General features: G+C 57.2%; 1 protein-coding gene across 1 annotated transcript in view; it reads right to left on the bottom strand.

Moving 5' to 3' along the window:
• The window catches only part of AFAP1L2 (actin filament associated protein 1 like 2), a 193,602-nt gene extending 169,131 nt beyond the window's left edge, over positions 1 to 24,471 (bottom strand). The window contains exon 1 of the mRNA XM_075348154.1: positions 24,393 to 24,471. Coding sequence (XP_075204269.1) covers positions 24,393 to 24,408 — 16 coding nt within the window. The 5' untranslated portion in view covers positions 24,409 to 24,471. The remainder of the gene's footprint in view (positions 1 to 24,392) is intronic.
• Positions 24,472 to 24,740: the final 269 nt, after the last annotated feature.

Genomic DNA, 24,740 nt, shown 5'->3' with positions numbered 1-24,740 from the left:
GAGGGCAGCGGGGTGCTCCATACTAATCCCTACAGGCTGGAGGGTGGCGGGGGGTGCTCTGTACTAATCCCTACAGTCTGGAGGGCAGTGGGGGCGCTCCGTACTAATCCCTACAGGCTGGAGGGCAGCGGGGTGCTCTGTACTAATCCCTACAGTCTGGAGGGCAGTGGGGGCGCTCCGTACTAATCCCTACAGGCTGGAGGGCGGCGGGGGCGCTCTGTACTAATCCCTACAGGCTGGAGGGTGGCGGGGGGTGCTCTGTACTAATCCCTACAGTCTGGAGGGTGGCGGGGGGCGCTCCGTACTAGTCCCTACAGGCTGGAGGGTGGCGGGGGCGCTCCGTACTAATCCCTACAGGCTGGAGGGTGGCGGGGGCGCTCCGTACTAATCCCTACAGGCTGGAGGGTGGCGGGGGGTGCTCCGTACTAATCCCTACAGGCTGGAGGGTGGCGGGGGGTGCTCCATACTAATCCCTACAGGCTGGAGGGTGGCGGGGGAGCTCCGTACTAATCCCTACAGGCTGGAGGGTGGCGGGGGCGCTCCGTACTAATCCCTACAGGCTGGAGGGCGGCGGGGGGGGGCGCTCCGTACTAATCCCTACAGGCTGGAGGGCGGCGGGGGGGGGTGCTCTGTACTAATCCCTACAGGCTGGAGGGTGGCGGGGGGTGCTCTGTACTAATCCCTACAGGCTGGAGGGTGGCGGGGGGTGCTCTGTACTAATCCCTACAGTCTGGAGGGTGGCGGGGGGTGCTCTGTACTAATCCCTACAGTCTGGAGGGCAGTGGGGGCGCTCCGTACTAATCCCTACAGGCTGGAGGACAGCGGGGGGTGCTCTGTACTAATCCCTACAGGCTGGAGGGCGGCGGGGGCGCTCTGTACTAATCCCTACAGGCTGGAGGGTGGCGGGGGGTGCTCTGTACTAATCCCTACAGTCTGGAGGGTGGCGGGGGGCGCTCCGTACTAGTCCCTACAGGCTGGAGGGTGGCGGGGGCGCTCCGTACTAATCCCTACAGGCTGGAGGGTGGCGGGGGCGCTCCGTACTAATCCCTACAGGCTGGAGGGTGGCGGGGGGTGCTCCGTACTAATCCCTACAGGCTGGAGGGTGGCGGGGGGTGCTCCGTACTAATCCCTACAGGCTGGAGGGTGGCGGGGGGTGCTCTGTACTAATCCCTACAGGCTGGAGGGCGGCGGGGGGTGCTCTGTACTAATCCCTACAGGCTGGAGGGCAGCGGGGTGCTCCGTACTAATCCCTACAGTCTGGAGGGCAGCGGGGTGCTCCATACTAATCCCTACAGTCTGGAGGGAGGCGGGGGTGCTCCATACTAATCCCTACAGTCTGGAGGGCAGCGGGGTGCTCCATACTAATCCCTACAGGCTGGAGGACGGCGGGGGAGCTCCGTACTAATCCCTACAGGCTGGAGGGTGGCGGGGGCGCTCCGTACTAATCCCTACAGGCTGGAGGGCGGCGGGGGGGGGGGGGGGGGGGTGCTCCGTACTAATCCCTACAGGCTGGAGGGCGGCGGGGGGGGTGCTCTGTACTAATCCCTACAGGCTGGAGGGTGGCGGGGGGTGCTCTGTACTAATCCCTACAGGCTGGAGGGTGGCGGGGGGTGCTCTGTACTAATCCCTACAGTCTGGAGGGTGGCGGGGGGTGCTCTGTACTAATCCCTACAGGCTGGAGGACAGCAGGGGGTGCTCTGTACTAATCCCTACAGGCTGGAGGGCGGCGGGGGCGCTCTGTACTAATCCCTACAGGCTGGAGGGTGGCGGGGGGTGCTCTGTACTAATCCCTACAGTCTGGAGGGTGGCGGGGGGCGCTCTGTACTAATCCCTACAGGCTGGAGGGTGGCGGGGGGTGCTCCGTACTAGTCCCTACAGGCTGGAGGGTGGCGGGGGCGCTCCGTGCTAATCCCTACAGGCTGGAGGGTGGCGGGGGCGCTCCGTACTAATCCCTACAGGCTGGAGGGTGGCGGGGGGTGCTCCGTATTAATCCCTACAGGCTGGAGGGTGGCGGGGGGTGCTCCGTACTAATCTCTACAGGCTGGAGGGTGGCGGGGGGTGCTCTGTACTAATCCCTACAGGCTGGAGGGCGGCGGGGGGTGCTCTGTACTAATCCCTACAGGCTGGAGGGTGGCGGGGGGTGCTCTGTACTAATCCCTACAGGCTGGAGGGTGGCGGGGGGCGCTCCGTACTAATCCCTACAGGCTGGAGGGTGTCGGGGGGCGCTCCGTACTAATCCCTACAGGCTGGAGGGTGGCGGGGGGTGCTCTGTACTAATCCCTACAGGCTGGAGGGCGGCGGGGGTGCTCCATACTAATCCCTACAGGCTGGAGGGTGGCGGGGGGCGCTCCGTACTAGTCCCTACAGGCTGGAGGGCGGCGGGGGGGGCGCTCCGTACTAATCCCTACAGGCTGGAGGGCGGCGCGGGGGGGGGGCGCTCCTTACTAATCCCTACAGGCTGGAGGGCGGCGGGGGCGCTCCGTACTAATCCCTACAGTCTGGAGGGTGGCAGGGGGTGCTCTGTACTAATCCCTACAGGCTGGAGGGTGGCAGAGGGTGCTCTGTACTAATCCCTACAGGCTGGAGGGCGGCGGGGGGGGGGCGCTCCGTACTAATCCCTACAGGCTGGAGGGTGGCAGGGGGTGCTCTGTACTAATCCCTACAGGCTGGAGGGTGGCAGGGGGTGCTCTGTACTAATCCCTACAGGCTGGAGGGCGGCGGGGGGGGGGGGGGGGGGCGCTCCGTACTAATCCCTACAGGCTGGAGGGCGGCGGGGGGGGGGGGGGGCGCTCCGTACTAATCCCTACAGGCTGGAGGGCGGCGGGGGGGGGGGCTCTCCGTACTAATCCCTACAGGCTGGAGGGCGGCGGGGGGGGGGCGCTCCGTACTAATCCCTACAGGCTGGAGGGAGGCGGGGGGGGGGCGCTCCGTACTAATCCCTACAGGCTGGAGGGCGGTGGGGGCGCTCCGTACTAGTCCCTACAGGCTGGAGGGCGGCGGGGGGGGGGGCGCTCCGTACTAATCCCTACAGGCTGGAGGGCGGCGGGGGGGGCGCTCCGTACTAATCCCTACAGGCTGGAGGGCGGCGGGGGCGCTCCGTACTAATCCCTACAGGCTGGAGGGTGGCAGGGGGTGCTCTGTACTAATCCCTACAGGCTGGAGGGTGGCAGGGGGTGCTCTGTACTAATCCCTACAGGCTGGAGGGTGGCGGGGGGTGCTCCGTACTAATCCCTACAGGCTGGAGGGTGGCGGGGGGTGCTCCGTACTAATCCCTACAGGCTGGAGGGTGGCGGGGGGTGCTCTGTACTAATCCCTACAGGCTGGAGGGCGGCGGGGGGTGCTCTGTACTAATCCCTACAGGCTGGAGGGCAGCGGGGTGCTCCGTACTAATCCCTACAGTCTGGAGGGCAGCGGGGTGCTCCATACTAATCCCTACAGTCTGGAGGGAGGCGGGGGTGCTCCATACTAATCCCTACAGTCTGGAGGGCAGCGGGGTGCTCCATACTAATCCCTACAGGCTGGAGGACGGCGGGGGAGCTCCGTACTAATCCCTACAGGCTGGAGGGTGGCGGGGGCGCTCCGTACTAATCCCTACAGGCTGGAGGGCGGCGGGGGGGGGGGGGGGCGCTCCGTACTAATCCCTACAGGCTGGAGGGCGGCGGGGGGGGATGCTCTGTACTAATCCCTACAGGCTGGAGGGTGGCGGGGGGTGCTCTGTACTAATCCCTACAGGCTGGAGGGTGGCGGGGGGTGCTCTGTACTAATCCCTACAGTCTGGAGGGTGGCGGGGGGTGCTCTGTACTAATCCCTACAGTCTGGAGGCCAGTGGGGGCGCTCCGTACTAATCCCTACAGGCTGGAGGACAGCGGGGGGTGCTCTGTACTAATCCCTACAGGCTGGAGGGCGGCGGGGGCGCTCTGTACTAATCCCTACAGGCTGGAGGGTGGCGGGGGGTGCTCTGTACTAATCCCTACAGTCTGGAGGGTGGCGGGGGGCGCTCCGTACTAGTCCCTACAGGCTGGAGGGTGGCGGGGGCGCTCCGTGCTAATCCCTACAGGCTGGAGGGTGGCGGGGGCGCTCCGTACTAATCCCTACAGGCTGGAGGGTGGCGGGGGGTGCTCCGTATTAATCCCTACAGGCTGGAGGGTGGCGGGGGGTGCTCCGTACTAATCCCTACAGGCTGGAGGGTGGCGGGGGGTGCTCTGTACTAATCCCTACAGGCTGGAGGGCGGCGGGGGGTGCTCTGTACTAATCCCTACAGGCTGGAGGGTGGCGGGGGGTGCTCTGTACTAATCCCTACAGGCTGGAGGGTGGCGGGGGGTGCTCCGTACTAATCCCTACAGGCTGGAGGGTGGCGGGGGGTGCTCTGTACTAATCCCTACAGGCTGGAGGGCGGCGGGGGTGCTCTGTACTAATCCCTACAGGCTGGAGGGTGGCGGGGGGTGCTCTGTACTAATCCCTACAGGCTGGAGGGTGGCGGGTGGCGCTCCGTACTAATCCCTACAGGCTGGAGGGTGGCGGGTGGTGCTCTGTACTAATCCCTACAGGCTGGAGGGCGGCGGGGGTGCTCCATACTAATCCCTACAGGCTGGAGGGTGGCGGGGGGTGCTCTGTACTAATCCCTACAGGCTGGAGGGTGGCGGGGGCGCTCCGTACTAATCCCTACAGGCTGGAGGGCGGCGGGGGGGGGGCGCTCCGTACTAATCCCTACAGGCTGGAGGGCGGCGGGGGCGCTCCGTACTAGTCCCTACAGGCTGGAGGGCGGCGGGGGGGGCGCTCCGTACTAATCCCTACAGGCTGGAGGGCGGCGGGGGGGGGGGGGCGCTCCGTACTAATCCCTACAGGCTGGAGGGTGGCAGGGGGTGCTCTGTACTAATCCCTACAGGCTGGAGGGTGGCAGAGGGTGCTCTGTACTAATCCCTACAGGCTGGAGGGCGGCGGGGGGGGCGCTCCGTACTAATCCCTACAGGCTGGAGGGTGGCAGGGGGTGCTCTGTACTAATCCCTACAGGCTGGAGGGTGGCAGGGGGTGCTCTGTACTAATCCCTACAGGCTGGAGGGCGGCGGGGGGGGGGCGCTCCGTACTAATCCCTACAGGCTGGAGGGCGGCGGGGGCGCTCCGTACTAGTCCCCTACAGGCTGGAGGGCGGCGGGGGGGGGCGCTCCGTACTAATCCCTACAGGCTGGAGGGCGGCGGGGGGGGGGGGCGCTCCGTACTAATCCCTACAGGCTGGAGGGCGGCGGGGGGGGGCTCTCCGTACTAATCCCTACAGGCTGGAGGGCGGCGGGGGGGGGGGCGCTCCGTACTAATCCCTACAGGCTGGAGGGAGGCGGGGGGGGGCGCTCCGTACTAATCCCTACAGGCTGGAGGGCGGTGGGGGCGCTCCGTACTAGTCCCTACAGGCTGGAGGGCGGCGGGGGGGAGCTCCGTACTAATCCCTACAGGCTGGAGGGCGGCGGGGGGGGGCGCTCCGTACTAATCCCTACAGGCTGGAGGGCGGCGGGGGGTGCTCTGTACTAATCCCTACAGGCTGGAGGGTGGCGGGGGGGGGGCGCTCCGTACTAATCCCTACAGGCTGGAGGGTGGCAGGGGGTGCTCTGTACTAATCCCTACAGGCTGGAGGGTTGGCAGGGGGTGCTCTGTACTAATCCCTACAGGCTGGAGGGCGGCGGGCGGGGGGGGGGGGGGGCGCTCCGTACTAATCCCTACAGGCTGGAGGGCGGCGGGGGCGGGGGGGGGGCGCTCCGTACTAATCCCTACAGGCTGGAGGGTGGCAGGGGGTGCTCTGTACTAATCCCTACAGGCTGGAGGGTGGCAGGGGGTGCTCTGTACTAATCCCTACAGGCTGGAGGGTGGCAGGGGGTGCTCTGTACTAATCCCTACAGGCTGGAGGGTGGCAGGGGGTGCTCTGTACTAATCCCTACAGGCTGGAGGGCGGCGGCGGGGGGGGGGGGGGGGGGGGGGGGCGCTCCGTACTAATCCCTACAGGCTGGAGGGGCGGCGGGGGGGGGGGGGGCGCTCCGTACTAATCCCTACAGGCTGGAGGGTGGCGGGGGCGCTCCTTGCTAATTGTGTAACAATAACATCTTTACAATGGAGGACGGAGTCACCAGCGTCTTCATGCCTCTCTGGACGGGTGCAGCACTCAATTCAGGGGGAGAAGCTGCATCCAGTTCAGATATTTACTAAATAGAAGACGGTTGGTGCTTTTACCTGTGTATGGAGGTGTGAGGGGGAGGGGCTGGAGGCCGCTGCAGACAATCTGCTGCAGGTCCCATAGAAGCTCACGAGCACTAACTGCCGTCTCCTTGAATAATGGAGGAATCTGCATTCATCGTCCAGTGAGAATTAGAGAAGGGTCAGTTCCGGGGTAGAAAGAAGATGATTTCTCTAAGGTTTATTACACAGTTTTATTTTCAAGTGAACTATTAATACATGAACTAAAACCTGCAATGAGGGTTACCCTGGTGCAAAATGGGCCAGAATATTGGAAATAGATGGGGGCGGCCATAAAACATGATGTGATAAGAGATGTCGCCCTCTTTCCCTACAAGCTGCACGATGTGGAGCCACATTCCCCTTTTACCCTCCATTGTCAGTTTTTAGCTTTCTATTCATGAATCAGGAGGCTCAGGATGAGCAGACAGAGGGGATTATGGGCGACAGTATAATAAGATGCATCCATTACATGGTGTCAGTAGTAATGTTTCGGGGCGGCCGCTGTGGGTCAGATCTAGGGGTCCTGGTTCTGCTTTTTCACATCTTGGGCTTCTCGCAGGCAGTGGCCTCGCACGTTTCTGATTTTAGTTCTGCATTTTTGGGGAAGTGATCCCCGTCCGTCTGCAGGTAAAGAGCGGGATCACTGTCGGGGACCTCTGCTGTGTATATGAGGGGATCTGCGGATGAAGGCCGCTGCACAGGAAGCAGTTTGTTACAATGTATCAGTCTGGACTCCAGGAATTTTAGGCTACATCGGAATCTCTAGGTGCAATGTACCCGGGCCTCCATCCGCCCAGTATAGGGCCGCACACTGCCCATCCACCTCTAGAGGACATCATCTGTGCACCGTCTGGTATATATTGCACTTGTTAAAGGGAACCTGTCACCAGAATTTTCGCTATTAAACTATAATCCCCCTCTGCAGCTCCGGGGCTGCGCTCTAGAAAGGTTCCTCTTGCTTCTGGCCCCCCTTTCAGACCTAAATAACAACTTTATAAAATATTACCTTTTGCTATGGTAATTAGGTTTGCTGGCCCCAGGGGTGGGCTGTATTTCGTCCGTTATACCCCTCCTGCCGCTGTTCGCCGTCCCCCAGTGTTCATTTCCATAGAGGAGGCTTCCGCTCTCATGTTCTGCAGTGCTCCTGAAGTCTTGCGCATGCGCAGTGGCACTATCGCGGGACTGAGCAGTTTTCAAATCGCGAGCGCCGGTGATGTTATTGCGCAGGCGCGAGATTATGGGCGGGTACTTGGATGATGCTGGTGATTAATGTGAATGTCATCACCAGCGTCATCCAAGTACCTGCCTATAATCTCGTGCCTGCGCAATAACATCACCGGCGCTTGCGATTTGAAAACTGCTCAGTCCCGCGATAGTGCCACTGCGCATGCGTGAGACTTCAGGAGCACTGCAGAACATGAGAGCGGCAGCCTCAATGAACACTGGGGGACGGCGAACAGCAGCAGGAAGGGGGGATAATGGACGAAATACAGCCCACCCACCGGGCCAGCAAACCTAATTACCATAGCAAAAGGTAATATTTTATAAAGTTGTTATTTAGGTCTGAAAGGGGGGGGCAGAAGCAAGAGGAACCTTTCTAGAGCGCAGCCCCGGAGCTGCAGAGGGGGATTATAGTTTAATAGCGAAAATTCTGGTGACAGGTTCCCTTTAAAAAGGAGTTAAAGTGTGGCCCCAGGAATACTGGCACCATGTCTGGGACTCCCCTGTGTTCAGTTCTCCAGAGAGGAACCGATGGTTGTGCATCGCCGTGACCTTCTCCATCTCACTCTATGAGGGATTACCTATAGTTAGACATGGCAGTGGAGGATACCGGATTACCTATAGTTAGACATGGCAGTGGAGGATACCGGATTACCTATAGTTAGACATGGCAGTGGAGGATACCGGATTACCTATAGTTAGACATGGCAGTGGAGGATACCGGATTACATATAGTTAGACATGGCAGTGGAGGATACCGGATTACCTATAGTTAGACATGGCAGTGGAGGATACCGGATTACCTATAGTTAGACATGGCAGTGGAGGATACTGGATTACCTATAGTTATACATGGCAGTGGAGGATACCGGATTACCTATAGTTAGACATGGCAGTGGAGGATACTGGATTACCTATAGTTAGACATGGCAGTGGAGGATACTGGATTACCTATAGTTATACATGGCAGTGGAGGATACTGGATTACCTATAGTTAGACATTGCAGTGGAGGATTCCGGATTACCTATAGTTAGACATGGCAGTGGAGGATACCGGATTACCTATAGTTAGACATGGCTGTGGAGGATACCGGATTACCTATAGTTATACATGGCAGTGGAGGATACCGGATTACCTATAGTTAGACATGGCAGTGGAGGATACCGGATTACCTATCGTTAGACATGGCAGTGGAGGATACTGGATTACCTATAGTTAGACATGGCAGTGGAGGATACTGGATTACCTATAGTTATACATGGCAGTGGAGGATACTGGATTACCTATCGTTAGACATGGCAGTGGAGGATACCGGATTACCTATCGTTAGACATGGCAGTGGAGGATACTGGATTACCTATAGTTAGACATGGCAGTGGAGGATACTGGATTACCTATAGTTATACATGGCAGTGGAGGATACTGGATTACCTATAGTTAGACATGGCAGTGGAGGATACCGGATTACCTATCGTTAGACATGGCAGTGGAGGATACCGGATTACCTATAGTTAGACATGGCAGTGGAGGATACCGGATTACCTATCGTTATACATGGCAGTGGAGGATACCGGATTACCTATAGTTAGACATGGCAGTGGAGGATACCGGATTACCTATAGTTAGACATGGCTGTGGAGGATACCGGATTACCTATCGTTAGATATGGCAGTGGAGGATACCGGATTACCTATCGTTAGACATGGCTGTGGAGGATACCGGATTACCTATCGTTAGACATGGCAGTGGAGGATACCGGATTACCTATAGTTAGACATGGCTGTGGAGGATACCGGATTACCTATCGTTAGACATGGCAGTGGAGGATACCGGATTACCTATAGTTAGACATGGCAGTGGAGGATACCGGATTACCTATAGTTATACATGGCAGTGGAGGATACCGGATTACCTATAGTTATACATGGCAGTGGAGGATACCGGATTACCTATAGTTAGACATGGCGGCCTCAATGACTTCTCTCTGGATGGAAACAGGGGGACACACATTCTCCACAAAACTGGGAGATCCATACATTGAAGCAGTGGCCCCCTTATGGCATATACTGTTATTGCAGCTCTTGGGGTAGCACAACATAATAAGGTTACACCAGAACTGTCTGCGCCTCTGGCCTAATCACAGCTCAGTAGTTTGCTACAATGTTGCAGTCAATGGCTTTTCTAGTTGTAATTACAGAGTATTTATTTATTTGCACAAATCTGGAAATCCCCTTTGGTTCCAAAGAATCACAAGGAAATAATGGATCGGGAGGGAATGATGACACGTGACCCTGCAGATCTGACAATTAGTGCAGGGTGTGGGCAGATCCCGGCAGAGGACACGATACCGGCTGTGACCGCACGTGGATAAGCCCTATTCAGTCGGTGCATCTTGTCCGTGTGCGATCTGCAGGGATAGATAATGTGCACGATGATCCATTCGGAGACTTTCTACACCCGGTAAATGGGATTGTGGAGCGCCCAGAGATGAGGAGGATTCACCCCATCAATGTGAGCTCGCCCCCGCGTTCTGTATGCGGGACACTGTGCATGTGAGCTCGCCCCCGCGTTCTGTATGCGGGACACTGTGCATGTGAGCTCGCCCCCGCGTTCTGTATGCGGGACACTGTGCATGTGAGCTCGCCCCCGCGTTCTGTATGCGGGACACTGTGCATGTGAGCTCGCCCCCGCGTTCTGTATGCGGGACACTGTGCATGTGAGCTCGCCCCGCGTTCTGTATGAAGACACTGTGCATGTGAGCTCGCCCCCGCGTTCTGTATGTAGGACACTGTGCATGTGAGCTCGCCCCCGCGTTCTGTATGCGGGACACTGTGCATGTGAGCTCGCCCCCGCGTTCTGTATGCGGGACACTGTGCATGTGAGCTCGCCCCCGCGTTCTGTATGCGGGACACTGTGCATGTGAGCTCGCCCCCGCGTTCTGTATGCGGGACACTGTGCATGTGAGCTCGCCTCCGCGGTCTGTATGCGGGACACTGTGCATGTGAGCTCGCCCCCGCGTTCTGTATGAAGACACTGTGCATGTGAGCTCGCCCCCGCGGTCTGTATGCGGGACACTGTGCATGTGAGCTCGCCCCCGCGTTCTGTATGCGGGACACTGTGCATGTGAGCTCGCCCCCACGTTCTGTATGCAGGACACTGTGCATGTGAGCTCGCCCCCGCGTTCTGTATGTAGGACACTGTGCATGTGAGCTCGCCCCCGCGTTCTGTATGCGGGACACTGTGCATGTGAGCTCGCCCCCGCGTTCTGTATGCGGGACACTGTGCATGTGAGCTCGCCCCCGCGTTCTGTATGCGGGACACTGTGCATGTGAGCTCGCCCCCGCGTTCTGTATGCGGGACACTGTGCATGTGAGCTCGCCTCCGCGGTCTGTATGCGGGACACTGTGCATGTGAGCTCGCCCCCGCGTTCTGTATGAAGACACTGTGCATGTGAGCTCGCCCCCGCGGTCTGTATGCGGGACACTGTGCATGTGAGCTCGCCCCCGCGTTCTGTATGCGGGACACTGTGCATGTGAGCTCGCCCCCGCGTTCTGTATGCGGGACACTGTGCATGTGAGCTCGCCCCGCGTTCTGTATGCGGGACACTGTGCATGTGAGCTCGCCCCCGCGTTCTGTATGCGGGACACTGTGCATGTGAACTCGCCCCCGCGGTCTGTATGCGGGACACTGTGCATGTGAGCTCGCCCCCACCTTCTGTATGCGGGACACTGTGCATGTGAGCTCGCCCCCGCGTTCTGTATGCGGGACACTGTGCATGTGAGCTCGCCCCCGCGTTCTGTATGTGGGACACTGTGCATGTGAGCTCGCCCCCGCGTTCTGTATGTATGCGGGACACTGTGCATGTGAGCTCGCCCCCGCGTTCTGTATGTATGCGGGACACTGTGCATGTGAGCTCATCCCCGCGTTCTGTATGCGGGACACTGTGCATGTGAGCTCGCCCCCGCGTTCTGTATGCAGGACACTGTGCATGTGAGCTCGCCCCCGCGTTCTGTATGCGGGACACTGTGCATGTGAGCTCGCCCCCGCGTTCTGTATGCGGGACACTGTGCATGTGAGCTCGTCCCCGCGTTCTGTATGCGGGACACTGTGCATGTGAGCTCGCCCCCGCGTTCTGTATGCGGGACACTGTGCATGTGAGCTCGCCCCCGCGTTCTGTATGCGGGACACTATGCATGTGAGCTCGCCCCCGCGTTTTGTATGCGGGACACTGTGCATGTGAGCTTGCCCCCGCGTTCTGTATGTATGCGGGACACTGTGCATGTGAGCTCGTCCCCGCGTTCTGTATGCGGGACACTGTGCATGTGAGCTCGCCCCCGCGTTCTGTATGCGGGACACTGTGCATGTGAGCTCGTCCCCGCGTTCTGTATGCGGGACACTGTGCATGTGAGCTCGCCCCCGCGTTCTGTATGCGGGACACTGTGCATGTGAGCTCGCCCCCGCGTTCTGTATGCGGGACACTGTGCATGTGAGCTCGCCCCCGCGTTCTGTATGCGGGACACTGTGCATGTGAGCTCGCCCCCGCGTTCTGTATGCGGGACACTGTGCATGTGAGCTCGTCCCCGCGTTCTGTATGCGGGACACTGTGCATGTGAGCTCGTCCCCGCGTTCTGTATGCGGGACACTGTGCATGTGAGCTCGCCCCCGCATTCTGTATGCGGGACACTGTGCATGTGAGCTCGCCCCCGCGTTCTGTATGCGGGACACTGTGCATGTGAGCTCGCCCCCGCGTTCTGTATGCGGGACACTGTGCATGTGAGCTCGTCCCCGCGTTCTGTATGCGGGACACTGTGCATGTGAGCTCGCCCCCGCGTTCTGTATGCGGGACACTGTGCATGTGAGCTCGCCCCCGCGTTCTGTATGCGGGACACTGTGCATGTGAGCTCGCCCCCGCGTTCTGTATGCGGGACACTGTGCATGTGAGCTCGCCCCCGCGGTCTGTATGCGGGACACTGTGCATGTGAGCTCGCCCCCGCGGTCTGTATGCGGGACACTGTGCATGTGAGCTCGCCGCCGCGTTCTGTATGCGGGACACTGTGCATGTGAGCTCGCCCCCGTGTTCTGTATGCGGGACACTGTGCATGTGAGCTCGCCCCCGCGTTCTGTATGCGGGACACTGTGCATGTGAGCTCGCCCCCGCGTTCTGTATGCGGGACACTGTGCATGTGAGCTCGCCCCCGCGTTCTGTATGCGGGACACTGTGCATGTGAGCTCGCCCCCGCGTTCTGTATGCGGGACACTGTGCATGTGAGCTCGCCCCTGCGTTCTGTATGCGGGACACTATGCATGTGAGCTCGCCCCCGCGTTCTGTATGCGGGACACTGTGCATGTGAGCTCGCCCCCGCGGTCTGTATGCGGGACACTGTGCATGTGAGCTCGCCCCCGCGGTCTGTATGCGGGACACTGTGCATGTGAGCTCGCCCCCGCGTTCTGTATGCGGGACACTGTGCATGTGAGCTCGCCCCCGCGGTCTGTATGCGGGACACTGTGCATGTGAGCTTGCCCCCGCGTTCTGTATGCGGGATACTGTGCATGTGAGCTCGCCCCCGCGTTCTGTATGCGGGACACTGTGCATGTGAGCTCGTCCCCGCGTTCTGTATGCGGGACACTGTGCATGTGAGCTCGTCCCCGCGTTCTGTATGCGGGACACTGTGCATGTGAGCTCGCCCCCGCATTCTGTATGCGGGACACTGTGCATGTGAGCTCGCCCCCGCGTTCTGTATGCGGGACACTGTGCATGTGAGCTCGTCCCCGCGTTCTGTATGCGGGACACTGTGCATGTGAGCTCGCCCCCGCATTCTGTATGCGGGACACTGTGCATGTGAGCTCGCCCCCGCGTTCTGTATGCGGGACACTGTGCATGTGAGCTCGCCCCCGCGTTCTGTATGCGGGACACTGTGCATGTGAGCTCGCCCCCGCGGTCTGTATGCGGGACACTGTGCATGTGAGCTCGCCCCCGCGTTCTGTATGCGGGACACTGTGCATGTGAGCTCGCCCCCGCGTTCTGTATGCGGGACACTGTGCATGTGAGCTCGCCCCCGCGTTCTGTATGCGGGACACTGTGCATGTGAGCTCGCCCCCGCGTTCTGTATGCGGGACACTGTGCATGTGAGCTCGCCCCCGCGTTCTGTATGCGGGACACTGTGCATGTGAGCTCGCCCCCGCGTTCTGTATGCGGGACACTGTGCATGTGAGCTCGCCCCCGCGGTCTGTATGCGGGACATAATAGCAGTGTCTGCTGCAGAGCTTTAGCTCTCTCCTGTGATCAGGGGCAGATTTGGGATGCGCCTCTGTCTATAGATAGGCTCCGCTCTGTGCACTGTAATTAGGACTTCCTGTTTATCTATGTGCAGTTTGGACGCTGCACCCCCAGATGTGATAAAGCCGGGGCCACTGTATGCAGGGGACGGATCCGCCCCTCCCCCATTATCAGGAATGTCAGATTTGCTGGGAATTTTGTTTCAAAACAAAAAGTATTTACAGGAGTTGCAGGAAGAAGCAGCGAGAGGAGGCGGCAGTGACAGGAGCCGGGGCTGCCACGGCTGAAGAGCCTCCCTGCTTATAATAGACTATGGAAGAGCTCCAGGCTCAATGTCTTTACTGACTGGTAGTGAAAAGAAATATCTCATTTACACCCAGACACTGAAAACCCATCCTGCAATCCTCTGTGAGCTAAATACAAGCGCACAAATCTCCCCCTCCTGAGCTTCAGACCAAGGCTGTGTGCACACGCTGCGCTTTTTCTTGCGCTTTTTCTTGCAGATCTTAATCAATGTAAGGCTGGAATCACACTACGAGTGTAAAATCAGTCTGATTCTCATGCCAGAAAGTCGGACGATTTTAGTTCAGATTTCATCAGTGTGCTGTCGGTGTGCTGTCGGTGTGCTGTCAGTGTGCTGTCGGTGTGCTGTCGGTGTGCTGTCAGTGTGCTGTCGATGTGCTGTCGATGTGCTGTCGGTGTGCTGTCGGTGTGCTGTCGGTGTGCTGTCAGTTTTTACCCTCAGCAGCTGCTATTCATGTGCTGTTATGTACAGGAGCATTTACATTATTCTCTGCTACTTGCTAGAAATCTATTGTGAAAAGCCCATGTCACTATGATGGTCCGTGTGCCGTCCGTGTGCCGTCCGTGTGACATCCGTTTTTTTTCATGCACCCATAGACTTGCATTGAAGACACCCGTGCAAGAAACTCTCGAAAACGCAGCATGCTGGGATATTTTTCTCTGTCCGATTTGGACTGAGAAAAAATATCAGATGGAGCTGCCTCATTGATTAACATTGGTCCGAGTGCAATGCCAGAATTTCTCACATTGCACTCGTGCGAGTTAAACGCGTCCCAGCAAAGTCTACGAGAATCTGGAAGTGCCGTGCCCGCGTTGCAGATATTTTCCTTTCAGATTTTGGTGCAGAAAAAAACTGCACCCTACGAATCTTTTCTGCGTTTTTTTCCAGCATTTTCCCTATCTCAATGCATATAAAAGAGCATCAAAAATGTGGCAAAAAACAAGTGTTTTGTCAGCAGTGTTTTTCCTGCCAAGTGATGCAGTTTTTATGTGCGCACTAGAAGATGGACTTTTCTTAAGAAGAATCCGCACCCTCTGGCAGAATACCGCACCCACGTATTTGCCGCATTTTTTCCGTAGGTTGGTCCCTGCGTCTTTTTTACCATTATCCATGGAAAAAACCACAGGTACCTGCAGAAAAGAAGTCACTGCTCATTCTTTTTGCTGCAGAAATTCTGCAGCAAAACCTGTAGAGGAAAAAAACGCAGTGTGCGCACAACATTTTTTTTTACCATAGGCTTTGCTGGGGAATGACTGCAGAAAGGTTATGAAGATTTTCTACAGCAATTCATGCAACCAAAACGCAGCAAAAAACGAAGCGTGCGCACAGGGCCTTAGGTGCAGAAAATCTGCAATATGGGAACATACCCTAATAATTATTCACTACCGTCGTGGGGACAAAAGTTTTGATTTTCCCATTTTGCCTCTTCAGTGTCTTCCGCTTTATTGGTTGGCTGTTTCTATGGTTACTGAGATACAATTATAAACATTCCATAAATTGTTACATTTTATTCACTAATCTATGAAGTTTCTGCGCAGACTGAATATTCCCGGCGCTGACCCGGATTTCTCCGGATTCTGCCCTTCCCCCGGCGGCCGGATATCGGCTTCTGATCCGGACTGACCCGTTCTGGTCTCATCAGGGCTCGGAGGGGTCACAAAGGCGATGAACAGCGACTTGTCAACACCTCGCCATAGACTTTACCATCAGCTGCGGAGCACTTCTCTCCTCCGGTCCTGTTCTGTGGCCTGGTGTGTGGCACCCTCATCGGGGGGACGTCAGGTGCGCCCCCTGGTTATACACAGCCTGTGGAGATTTGGGGCGTCCCTGTGGGGCTCTGAGCAGAGGAGGCTGCACAACACAATTATGGAGGAAGGAAAGAAATGGCCTGTGAATGAGGGCGCAGGAGGAGCGGGGCCTCAGCTAATGGGGCATTATAGAGGCCTGTATGATATAGGTACTATCAGGGGGTCACTGGGGTATGAGGAGAAACGCTGCGTCACACCGACCAGACACTGACAACTTTATGCTCTGACTCTTCACCATTTTCAAGATCTGTGTTTGCTGTCAGTGTATGGAAATACTGAGGAGGCCCCTGTAAACCCAAAACTGATGTCCCAGGTCTGTGCAGAGACTAAAGGATGAAATCTCTTCTTGTAACCGGATTCCTGCAGGTAACAGGTGATAGTGATCTCGTGTTCCCAGACAGGATTCCTGAAAAGCCGATGAATCAGATTCCGGTGTCGCCGCTCCCCATGTCTAGGATCCACCGAGGAGACACCAACACTTTCCTGTCCCTCTCGTCTCTGTTACCAGTGCGATTTCTGGGCTGGTCACCACCTTGTATATTGTGGCCTCATTATTCCACGTCCCTGTCCCATTATCCGCGTCCCTGTCCCATTATCCGCGTCCCTGTCCCATTATCCGCGTCCCTGTCCCATTATCCTCGGCCCTGTCCCATTATCCGCGGCCCTGTCCCATTATCCGCGTCCCTGTCCCATTATCCGCGTCCCTGTCCCATTATCCGCGTCCCTGTCCCATTATCCGCGGCCCTGTCCCATTATTCCACGTCCCTGTCCCATTATCCGCGTCCCTGTCCCATTATCCGCGTCCCTGTCCCATTATCCGCGTCCCTGTCCCATTATCCGCGGCCCTGTCCCATTATCCGCGTCCCTGTCCCATTATCCGCGTCCCTGTCCCATTATCCGCGTCCCTGTCCCATTATCCGCGTCCCTGTCCCATTATCCGCGTCCCTGTCCCATTATCCTCGGCCCTGTCCCATTATCCGCGTCCCTGTCCCATTATCCGCGTCCCTGTCCCATTATCCGCGTCCCTGTCCCATTATCCGCGGCCCTGTCCCATTATCCGCGTCCCTGTCCCATTATCCGCGTCCCTGTCCCATTATCCGCGTCCCTGTCCCATTATCCGCGGCCCTGTCTCATTATTCCACGTCCCTGTCCCATTATCCGCGTCCCTGTCCCATTATCCGCGTCCCTGTCCCATTATCCGCGTCCCTGTCCCATTATCCGCGTCCCTGTCCCATTATCCGCGGCCCTGTCTCATTATTCCACGTCCCTGTCCCATTATCCGCGTCCCTGTCCCATTATCCGCGTCCCTGTCCCATTATCCGCGGCCCTGTCCCATTATCCGCGGCCCTGTCCCATTATCCGCGGCCCTGTCCCATTATCCGCGGCCCTGTCCCATTATCCGCGGCCCTGTCCCATTATCCGCGGCCCTGTCATTTCGCTGACATCTATGTCCTTGGCGTCTACAGTTCTGCAGAGTTGGGACCGGCCCATAGAGGGGGTTTACAGCCCTTCCTTTGGGCCCCTGTACTTTACTTATGGGCTTTGTCTTCCCTTAGGCTCCAGAGCCTGTAATCCCATGCACCCTCTACAGTTAGGCTCTTTTGTAGGCAGTAGTAAAGCCTCCTATGTGCTATGCCCTTGTGCCCATAGGAAAGGCCATCAATATTACAGAGGGACAGTGCAGTTCGGGTGGTCTGCAGGGCCCCATTTCCAGTCTGCTCCTATGGGAATGACAGTCCTGTAGTCGGTCCGGATTATTCGGGTGGTGCGGAGTACAGAGTTCAGCAGATCTGCAGTCAGTGAGGTGGGGCGGTCCATACAGCGCGGCACAGGTGAGGAGCAGCTGCTGGGGTCCGGGGATGGAGGTCCGGGGGCCACGTTACAGCAGACCCTTATTGGAGAACCAGAAGTAACAGCCGGCCGGATTAATGCTCCATATTTTAATTTCTTTCCCTTTAAGTAAATGGACAAAATAAAACCCCATCGGGGCAGAGCCGCCCTCCCTGTAGAGCCAGGCAGTGATAGGACGGCGCTGCGAGCTAAGGATTATAAATGGTACATGTAATTGCATTAGTTTTCAGCCCCATTGTATGAAGAAGAAAAAAAAAGCCGTGTAAAATGAGGACACTAAAGACAGCGGAAATCTCCACTCGGGAGATAAAGCATCCGGACCACGCCTGGAGAACTACAAGTTCCAGAATCTTCGGAAGAGCTAGAGACAAGGAGTAACACAGGGGTGCCTATACATACAGTGGTAGAGACTAAATATAAAGCCATTAAAGCAGACCGGACACCAGCTGAAGGATCCGCGTCTGCGCACAGTTTATCCCACAATGGAGTAGTGCAATTTTTTTTGCTTTTTTAATATCTGCCATGTAGTTGCAGAGATATGGGCCTTTTCATTTGTTTAGGGTTTTTTTTTGTCAAGTGGGCGTGGCTCACAGGGTCATTTTGCAGAGCAGCTTGAAGACCCGCCCAGATCTAATCCTTGAGCACCGCCCCCTTGTAAAGATCAGAAAAATTATCGCTCAAAAAAATGGCCCAAAAAAGATACTCAGGGGAGCAGAGAATAAAGTAAGAGCCAAGCAGCGAGTGTGTGACAGGTCCACTGTAAGGATTGCTCAGACATCTATTTCCAGGAAAGCTGGGTGGCCACCGGTCTAGTTATCACAGCATCTACACCCTAATGCCCTGACCTATGAAGTGGGGGTGCAGCTGGCGGGGACCTGCTCTGGGTGATACTGGGGGCACCAGCAGAGACCAGTCCTGCAATACTGGTCACACAAGGCCTGACAGAAACTATCATCACAATGGTGACCAATATCAAGATCTACTGGTTTTCTCTTCATTCCAGATGGATTAGATCTCGGCTTTTGTCCAGTTGCAGCAGGGGGGGGGGGGGGGACTGGGACAACCTTAAAATAATTCTTTACACCTGCAGAAGCTCGGAAGTCTAATGACCAGGAAGATTAGCAACAACATAGTAAAAGTGGGGTCAGCGCTGAAGGTGCAGCATTATCAGCAGGAGAGCGGTCATTACAGTGGCTGCAAAAAACGCCAGCATTTCCATGGTTAAATATCAGAAACCATTTGTATCTTTTCAAACTGAGTCACCAAATCATAAGACAAAAATTCTGGGGTCAAGAACTTCTGACCAACAACACCCTGGATACAGTGTAACAAGAAGACATCATATCTATAAACAACCATATACAATGTCACAACAGAATGTGACGACAGAGATACAGGACCAAAACCTGACGACAATGGATGATTTCACAACAGAATGTGACGACAGAGATACAGGACCAAAACCTGACAACAATGGACAATGTAACAACAGAATGTGACAACAGAGATGCAGGACCAAAACCTGACAACGGACAATGTAACAACAGAATGTGACGACAGAGATACAGGACCAAAACCTGACAATAACGGACAATGTAACAACAGAATGTGACGACAGAGATACAGGACCAAAACCTGACAACAATGGACAATGTAACAACAGAATGTGACAACAGAGATGCAGGACCAAAACCTGACAACGGACAATGTAACAACAGAATGTGACGACTGAGAGATACAGGACCAGAACCTGACAATAACGGACAATGTAACAACAGAATGTGACGACTGAGAGATACAGGACCAAAACCTGACAATGGACAATGGAACAACAGAATGTGACGACTGAGATACAGGACCAAAACCTGACAACGCAGACACAACCAAATAATACACTTCCATATAATACAACACTCAATACAATGTAACAACAGAACTGTAAATGTCATTTCTAAAGTCTATGAATCTGGCACAAATACCCAATGCTGGCATCACCCCCCCCCCAAAAAAAATCATAACAATTCACTGACATGGAGGACACCAAGTATTACTAAGTATCAGACAGATGTTGCAGCAGGTATGGAGCAAGTATGAGGTATGGTGCTACTCCAGAGACATAATAGTAGGGAATTTAGATTGTGAGCCCCAATGGGGACAGTGTTTGTGATGTATGCAAAGTGCTGTGTAATTAATGGCGCTATATAAGTGAATAAATATTATTATTATTATCATACTTCCCTCTTGTGTCTCCATCTGAGTCAGACACTCTAGAGGTAAACACCTCTCTAAAACAATAAGGTGTGTGTCAGCCCACAGTATATATAGTATATACTGATTCCCTGTACAGTCCTATATACTAAGCAGTTATACACTGTATACAGCACAATTCTGTATAATCTGCTGTGTCCTGTAAACTCTATACTGTACAGTCATATGTATACTGTATCCTCTACTGTATACTGCACAGGCTATATATACTGTACAGTCATATGTATACTGTATCCTCTACTGTATACTGCACAGGCTATATATACTGTACAGTCATATGTATACTGTATCCTCTGCTGTATACTGTACATGCTATATATACTGTACAGTCATATGTATACTGTATCCTCTGCTGTATACTGTACATGCTATATATACTGTACAGTCATATGTATACTGTATCCTGCTGTATACTGTACATGCTATATATACTGTACAGTCATATGTATACTGTATCCTGCTGTATACTGTACATGCTATATATACTGTACAGTCATATGTATACTGTACAGGATATATATATATATATATATATATATATATATATATATATATATATATTTATATATATATATACACTGTACAGCCCTCTATACTCTGTATACCGCATCCTTTGCACATTCCATGTTTCACACTGATACATCTGACAGCTGAAGTTAGTGAAGCTTCCTCCAGAACACACAGCAGTATCAGCCCCGCACAGCAGTGTCAGCCCCGCACAGCAATATCAGCCCCGCACAGCAGTATCAGCCCCGCACAGCAGTGTCAGCCCCGCACAGCAATATCAGCCCCGCACAGCAGTGTCAGCCCCGCACAGCAATATCAGCCCCGCACAGCAGTATCAGCCCCGCACAGCAGTGTCAGCCCCGCACAGCAGCGTCAGCCCCGCACAGCAGTATCAGCCCCGCACAGCAGTATCAGCCCCGCACAGCAGTATCAGCCCCGCACAGCAATATCAGCCCCGCACAGCAGCGTCAGCCCCGCACAGCAGCGTCAGCCCCGCACAGCAGTATCAGCCCCGCACAGCAGTATCAGCCCCGCACAGCAATATCAGCCCCGCACAGCAGTATCAGCCCCGCACAGCAGTATCAGCCCCGCACAGCAATATCAGCCCCGCACAGCAGTATCAGCCCCGCACAGCAGCGTCAGCCCCGCACAGCAATATCAGCCCCGCACAGCACTATCAGCCCCGCACAGCAATATCAGCCCCGCACAGCACTATCAGCCCCGCACAGCAATATCAGCCCCGCACAGCAGTATCAGCCTCGCACAGCAGTATCAGCCCCGCACAGCAGCGTCAGCCCCGCACAGCAGCATCAGCCCCGCACAGCAATATCAGCCCCGCACAGCAATATCAGCCCCGCACACCAGCGTCAGCCCCGCACAGCAATATCAGCCCCGCACAGCAATATCAGCCCCGCACAGCAATATCAGCCCCGCACAGCAGCGTCAGCCCCGCACAGCAATATCAGCCCCGCACAGCAATATCAGCCCCGCACAGCAGTGTCAGCCCCGCACAGCAGCGTCAGCCCCGCACAGCACTATCAGCCCCGCACAGCAATATCAGCCCCGCACAGCAATATCAGCTCCGCACAGCAGCGTCAGCCCCGCACAGCACTATCAGCCCCGCACAGCAGTATCAGCCCCGCACAGCAGTATCAGCCCCGCACAGCAATATCAGCCCCGCACAGCAGTGTCAGCCCCGCACAGCAGTATCAGCCCCGCACAGCAATATCAGCCCCGCACAGCAATATCAGCCCCGCACAGCAGCGTCAGCCCCGCACAGCAGTATCAGCCCCGCACAGCAATATCAGCCCCGCACAGCAGTGTCAGCCCCGCACAGCAGTATCAGCCCCGCACAGCAATATCAGCCCCGCACAGCAGCATCAGCCCCGCACAGCAATATCAGCCCCGCACAGCAGTATCAGCCCCGCACAGCAATATCAGCCCCGCACAGCAATATCAGCCCCGCACAGCAGTATCAGCCCCGCACAGCAGCGTCAGCCCCGCACAGCAATATCAGCCCCGCACAGCAGCATCAGCCCCGCACAGCAATATCAGCCCCGCACAGCAATATCAGCCCCGCACAGCAGCGTCAGCCCCGCACAGCACTATCAGCCCCGCACAGCAGCGTCAGCCCCGCACAGCAATATCAGCCCCGCACAGCAGTATCAGCCCCGCACAGCAGCGTCAGCCCCGCACAGCAATATCAGCCCCGCACAGCAGTGTCAGCCCCGCACAGCAATATCAGCCCCGCACAGCAATATCAGCCCCGCACAGCAGCGTCAGCCCCGCACAGCAGTATCAGCCCCGCACAGCAATATCAGCCCCGCACACCAGCGTCAGCCCCGCACAGCAGTATCAGCCCCGCACAGCAGTGTCAGCCCCGCACAGCAGTGTCAGCCCCGCACAGCAGTATCAGCCCCGCACAGCAGTATCAGCCCCGCACAGCAGTATCAGCCCCGCACAGCAATATCAGCCCCGCACACCAGCGTCAGCCCCGCACAGCAGTATCAGCCCCGCACAGCAATATCAGCCCCGCACACCAGCGTCAGCCCCGCACAGCAATATCAGCCCCGCACAGCAGTATCAGCCCGCACAGCAGTATCAGCCCCGCACAGCAGTATCAGCCCCGCACAGCAGTATCAGCCCCGCACAGCAGCGTCAGCCCCGCACAGCAATATCAGCCCTGCACAGCAGCGTCAGTCCCGCACAGCAGTATCAGCCCCGCACAGCAGTATCAGCCCCGCACAGCAGCGTCAGTCCCGCACAGCAGTGTCAGCCCCGCACAGCAATATCAGCCCCGCACAGCAGTGTCAGCCCCGCACAGCAATATCAGCCCCGCACAGCAGCATCAGCCCCGCACAGCAGCGTCAGCCCCGCACAGCAGCGTCAGCCCCGCACACCAGCGTCAGCCCCGCACAGCAGCGTCAGCCCCGCACAGCAGTATCAGCCCCGCACAGCAGCGTCAGCCCCGCACAGCAGTATCAGCCCCGCACAGCAGCGTCAGCCCCGCACAGCAGTATCAGCCCCGCACAGCAGCGTCAGCCCCGCACAGCAGCGTCAGCCCCGCACAGCAGTATCAGCCCCGCACAGCAATATCAGCCCCGCACAGCAGCATCAGCCCCGCACAGCAGTATCAGCCCCGCACAGCAATATCAGCCCCGCACAGCAATATCAGCCCCGCACAGCAGTATCAGCCCCGTACAGCAATATCAGCCCCGCACAGCAGCATCAGCCCCGCACAGCAGTATCAGCCCCGCACAGCAGCGTCAGCCCCGCACAGCAGCGTCAGCCCCGCACAGCAGCGTCAGCCCCGCACAGCAGTATCAGCCCCGCACAGCAATATCAGCCCCGCACAGCAGTATCAGCCCCGCACAGCAATATCAGCCCCGCACAGCAGCATCAGCCCCGCACAGCAGCGTCAGCCCCGCACAGCAGTATCAGCCCCGCACAGCAATATCAGCCCCGCACAGCAGCATCAGCCCCGCACAGCAATATCAGCCCCGCACAGCAGTATCAGCCCCGCACAGCAGTATCAGCCCCGCACAGCACTATCAGCCCCGCACAGCAGCGTCAGTCCCGCACAGCAGTGTCAGCCCCGCACAGCAATATCAGCCCCGCACAGCAGTGTCAGCCCCGCACAGCAGTATCAGCCCCGCACAGCAGCATCAGCCCCGCACAGCAGCGTCAGCCCCGCACAGCAGCGTCAGCCCCGCACACCAGCGTCAGCCCCGCACAGCACTATCAGCCCCGCACAGCAGCGTCAGCCCCGCACAGCAGTATCAGCCCCGCACAGCAGCGTCAGCCCCGCACAGCAGCGTCAGCCCCGCACAGCAGTATCAGCCCCGCACAGCAATATCAGCCCCGCACAGCAGCATCAGCCCCGCACAGCAGTATCAGCCCCGCACAGCAATATCAGCCCCGCACAGCAATATCAGCCCCGCACAGCAGTATCAGCCCCGCACAGCAGTATCAGCCCCGCACAGCAGCGTCAGCCCCGCACAGCAATATCAGCCCCGCACAGCAGCGTCAGCCCCGCACAGCAGCGTCAGCCCCGCACAGCAGTATCAGCCCCGCACAGCAATATCAGCCCCGCACAGCAGTATCAGCCCCGCACAGCAATATCAGCCCCGCACAGCAGCATCAGCCCCGCACAGCAGCGTCAGCCCCGCACAGCAGTATCAGCCCCGCACAGCAATATCAGCCCCGCACAGCAGCATCAGCCCCGCACAGCAATATCAGCCCCGCACAGCAGTATCAGCCCCGCACAGCAGTATCAGCCCCGCACAGCAGTATCAGCCCCGCACAGCAGTATCAGCCCCGCACAGCAGCGTCAGCCCCGCACAGCAATATCAGCCCCGCACAGCAGCGTCAGCCCCGCACAGCAGTATCAGCCCCGCACAGCAATATCAGCCCCGCACAGCAGTATCAGCCCCGCACCTTTATATCTCTCCATGTGTGCGGCTGCCTCTGCTCCCGATAGATCCCGGAGCCTTGTGACCGATGCCCGGTGCTGAACAGACTCTTCCCCGGCAAAGCCCCTCCCTGTGAAGTCACTGGAGCTCAGCCTGGGAACCAGCCACGACCGCCCCCTGAGTAACCCCAGAGACCCCCGACCGACCCGACCAAGAGAGAACGCAATGATCAGAGACAGAGAGCAACACTCAGAGAGCAGCAACAGAGAGCAGCATAGAGAGCAACACAGAGAGCAACATAGAGAGCAGCAACACTCAGAGAGCAGCATAGAGAGCAACACAGAGAGCAACATAGAGAGCAACACAGAGCAAC

This window comes from Anomaloglossus baeobatrachus, chromosome 5, assembly GCF_048569485.1.
Source record: "Anomaloglossus baeobatrachus isolate aAnoBae1 chromosome 5, aAnoBae1.hap1, whole genome shotgun sequence".
Lineage (NCBI taxonomy): Eukaryota > Metazoa > Chordata > Amphibia > Anura > Aromobatidae > Anomaloglossus > Anomaloglossus baeobatrachus.
The sequence above is the reverse complement of the archived record's forward strand: the minus strand, read 5'-3'. Positions and strand labels throughout refer to the sequence as shown.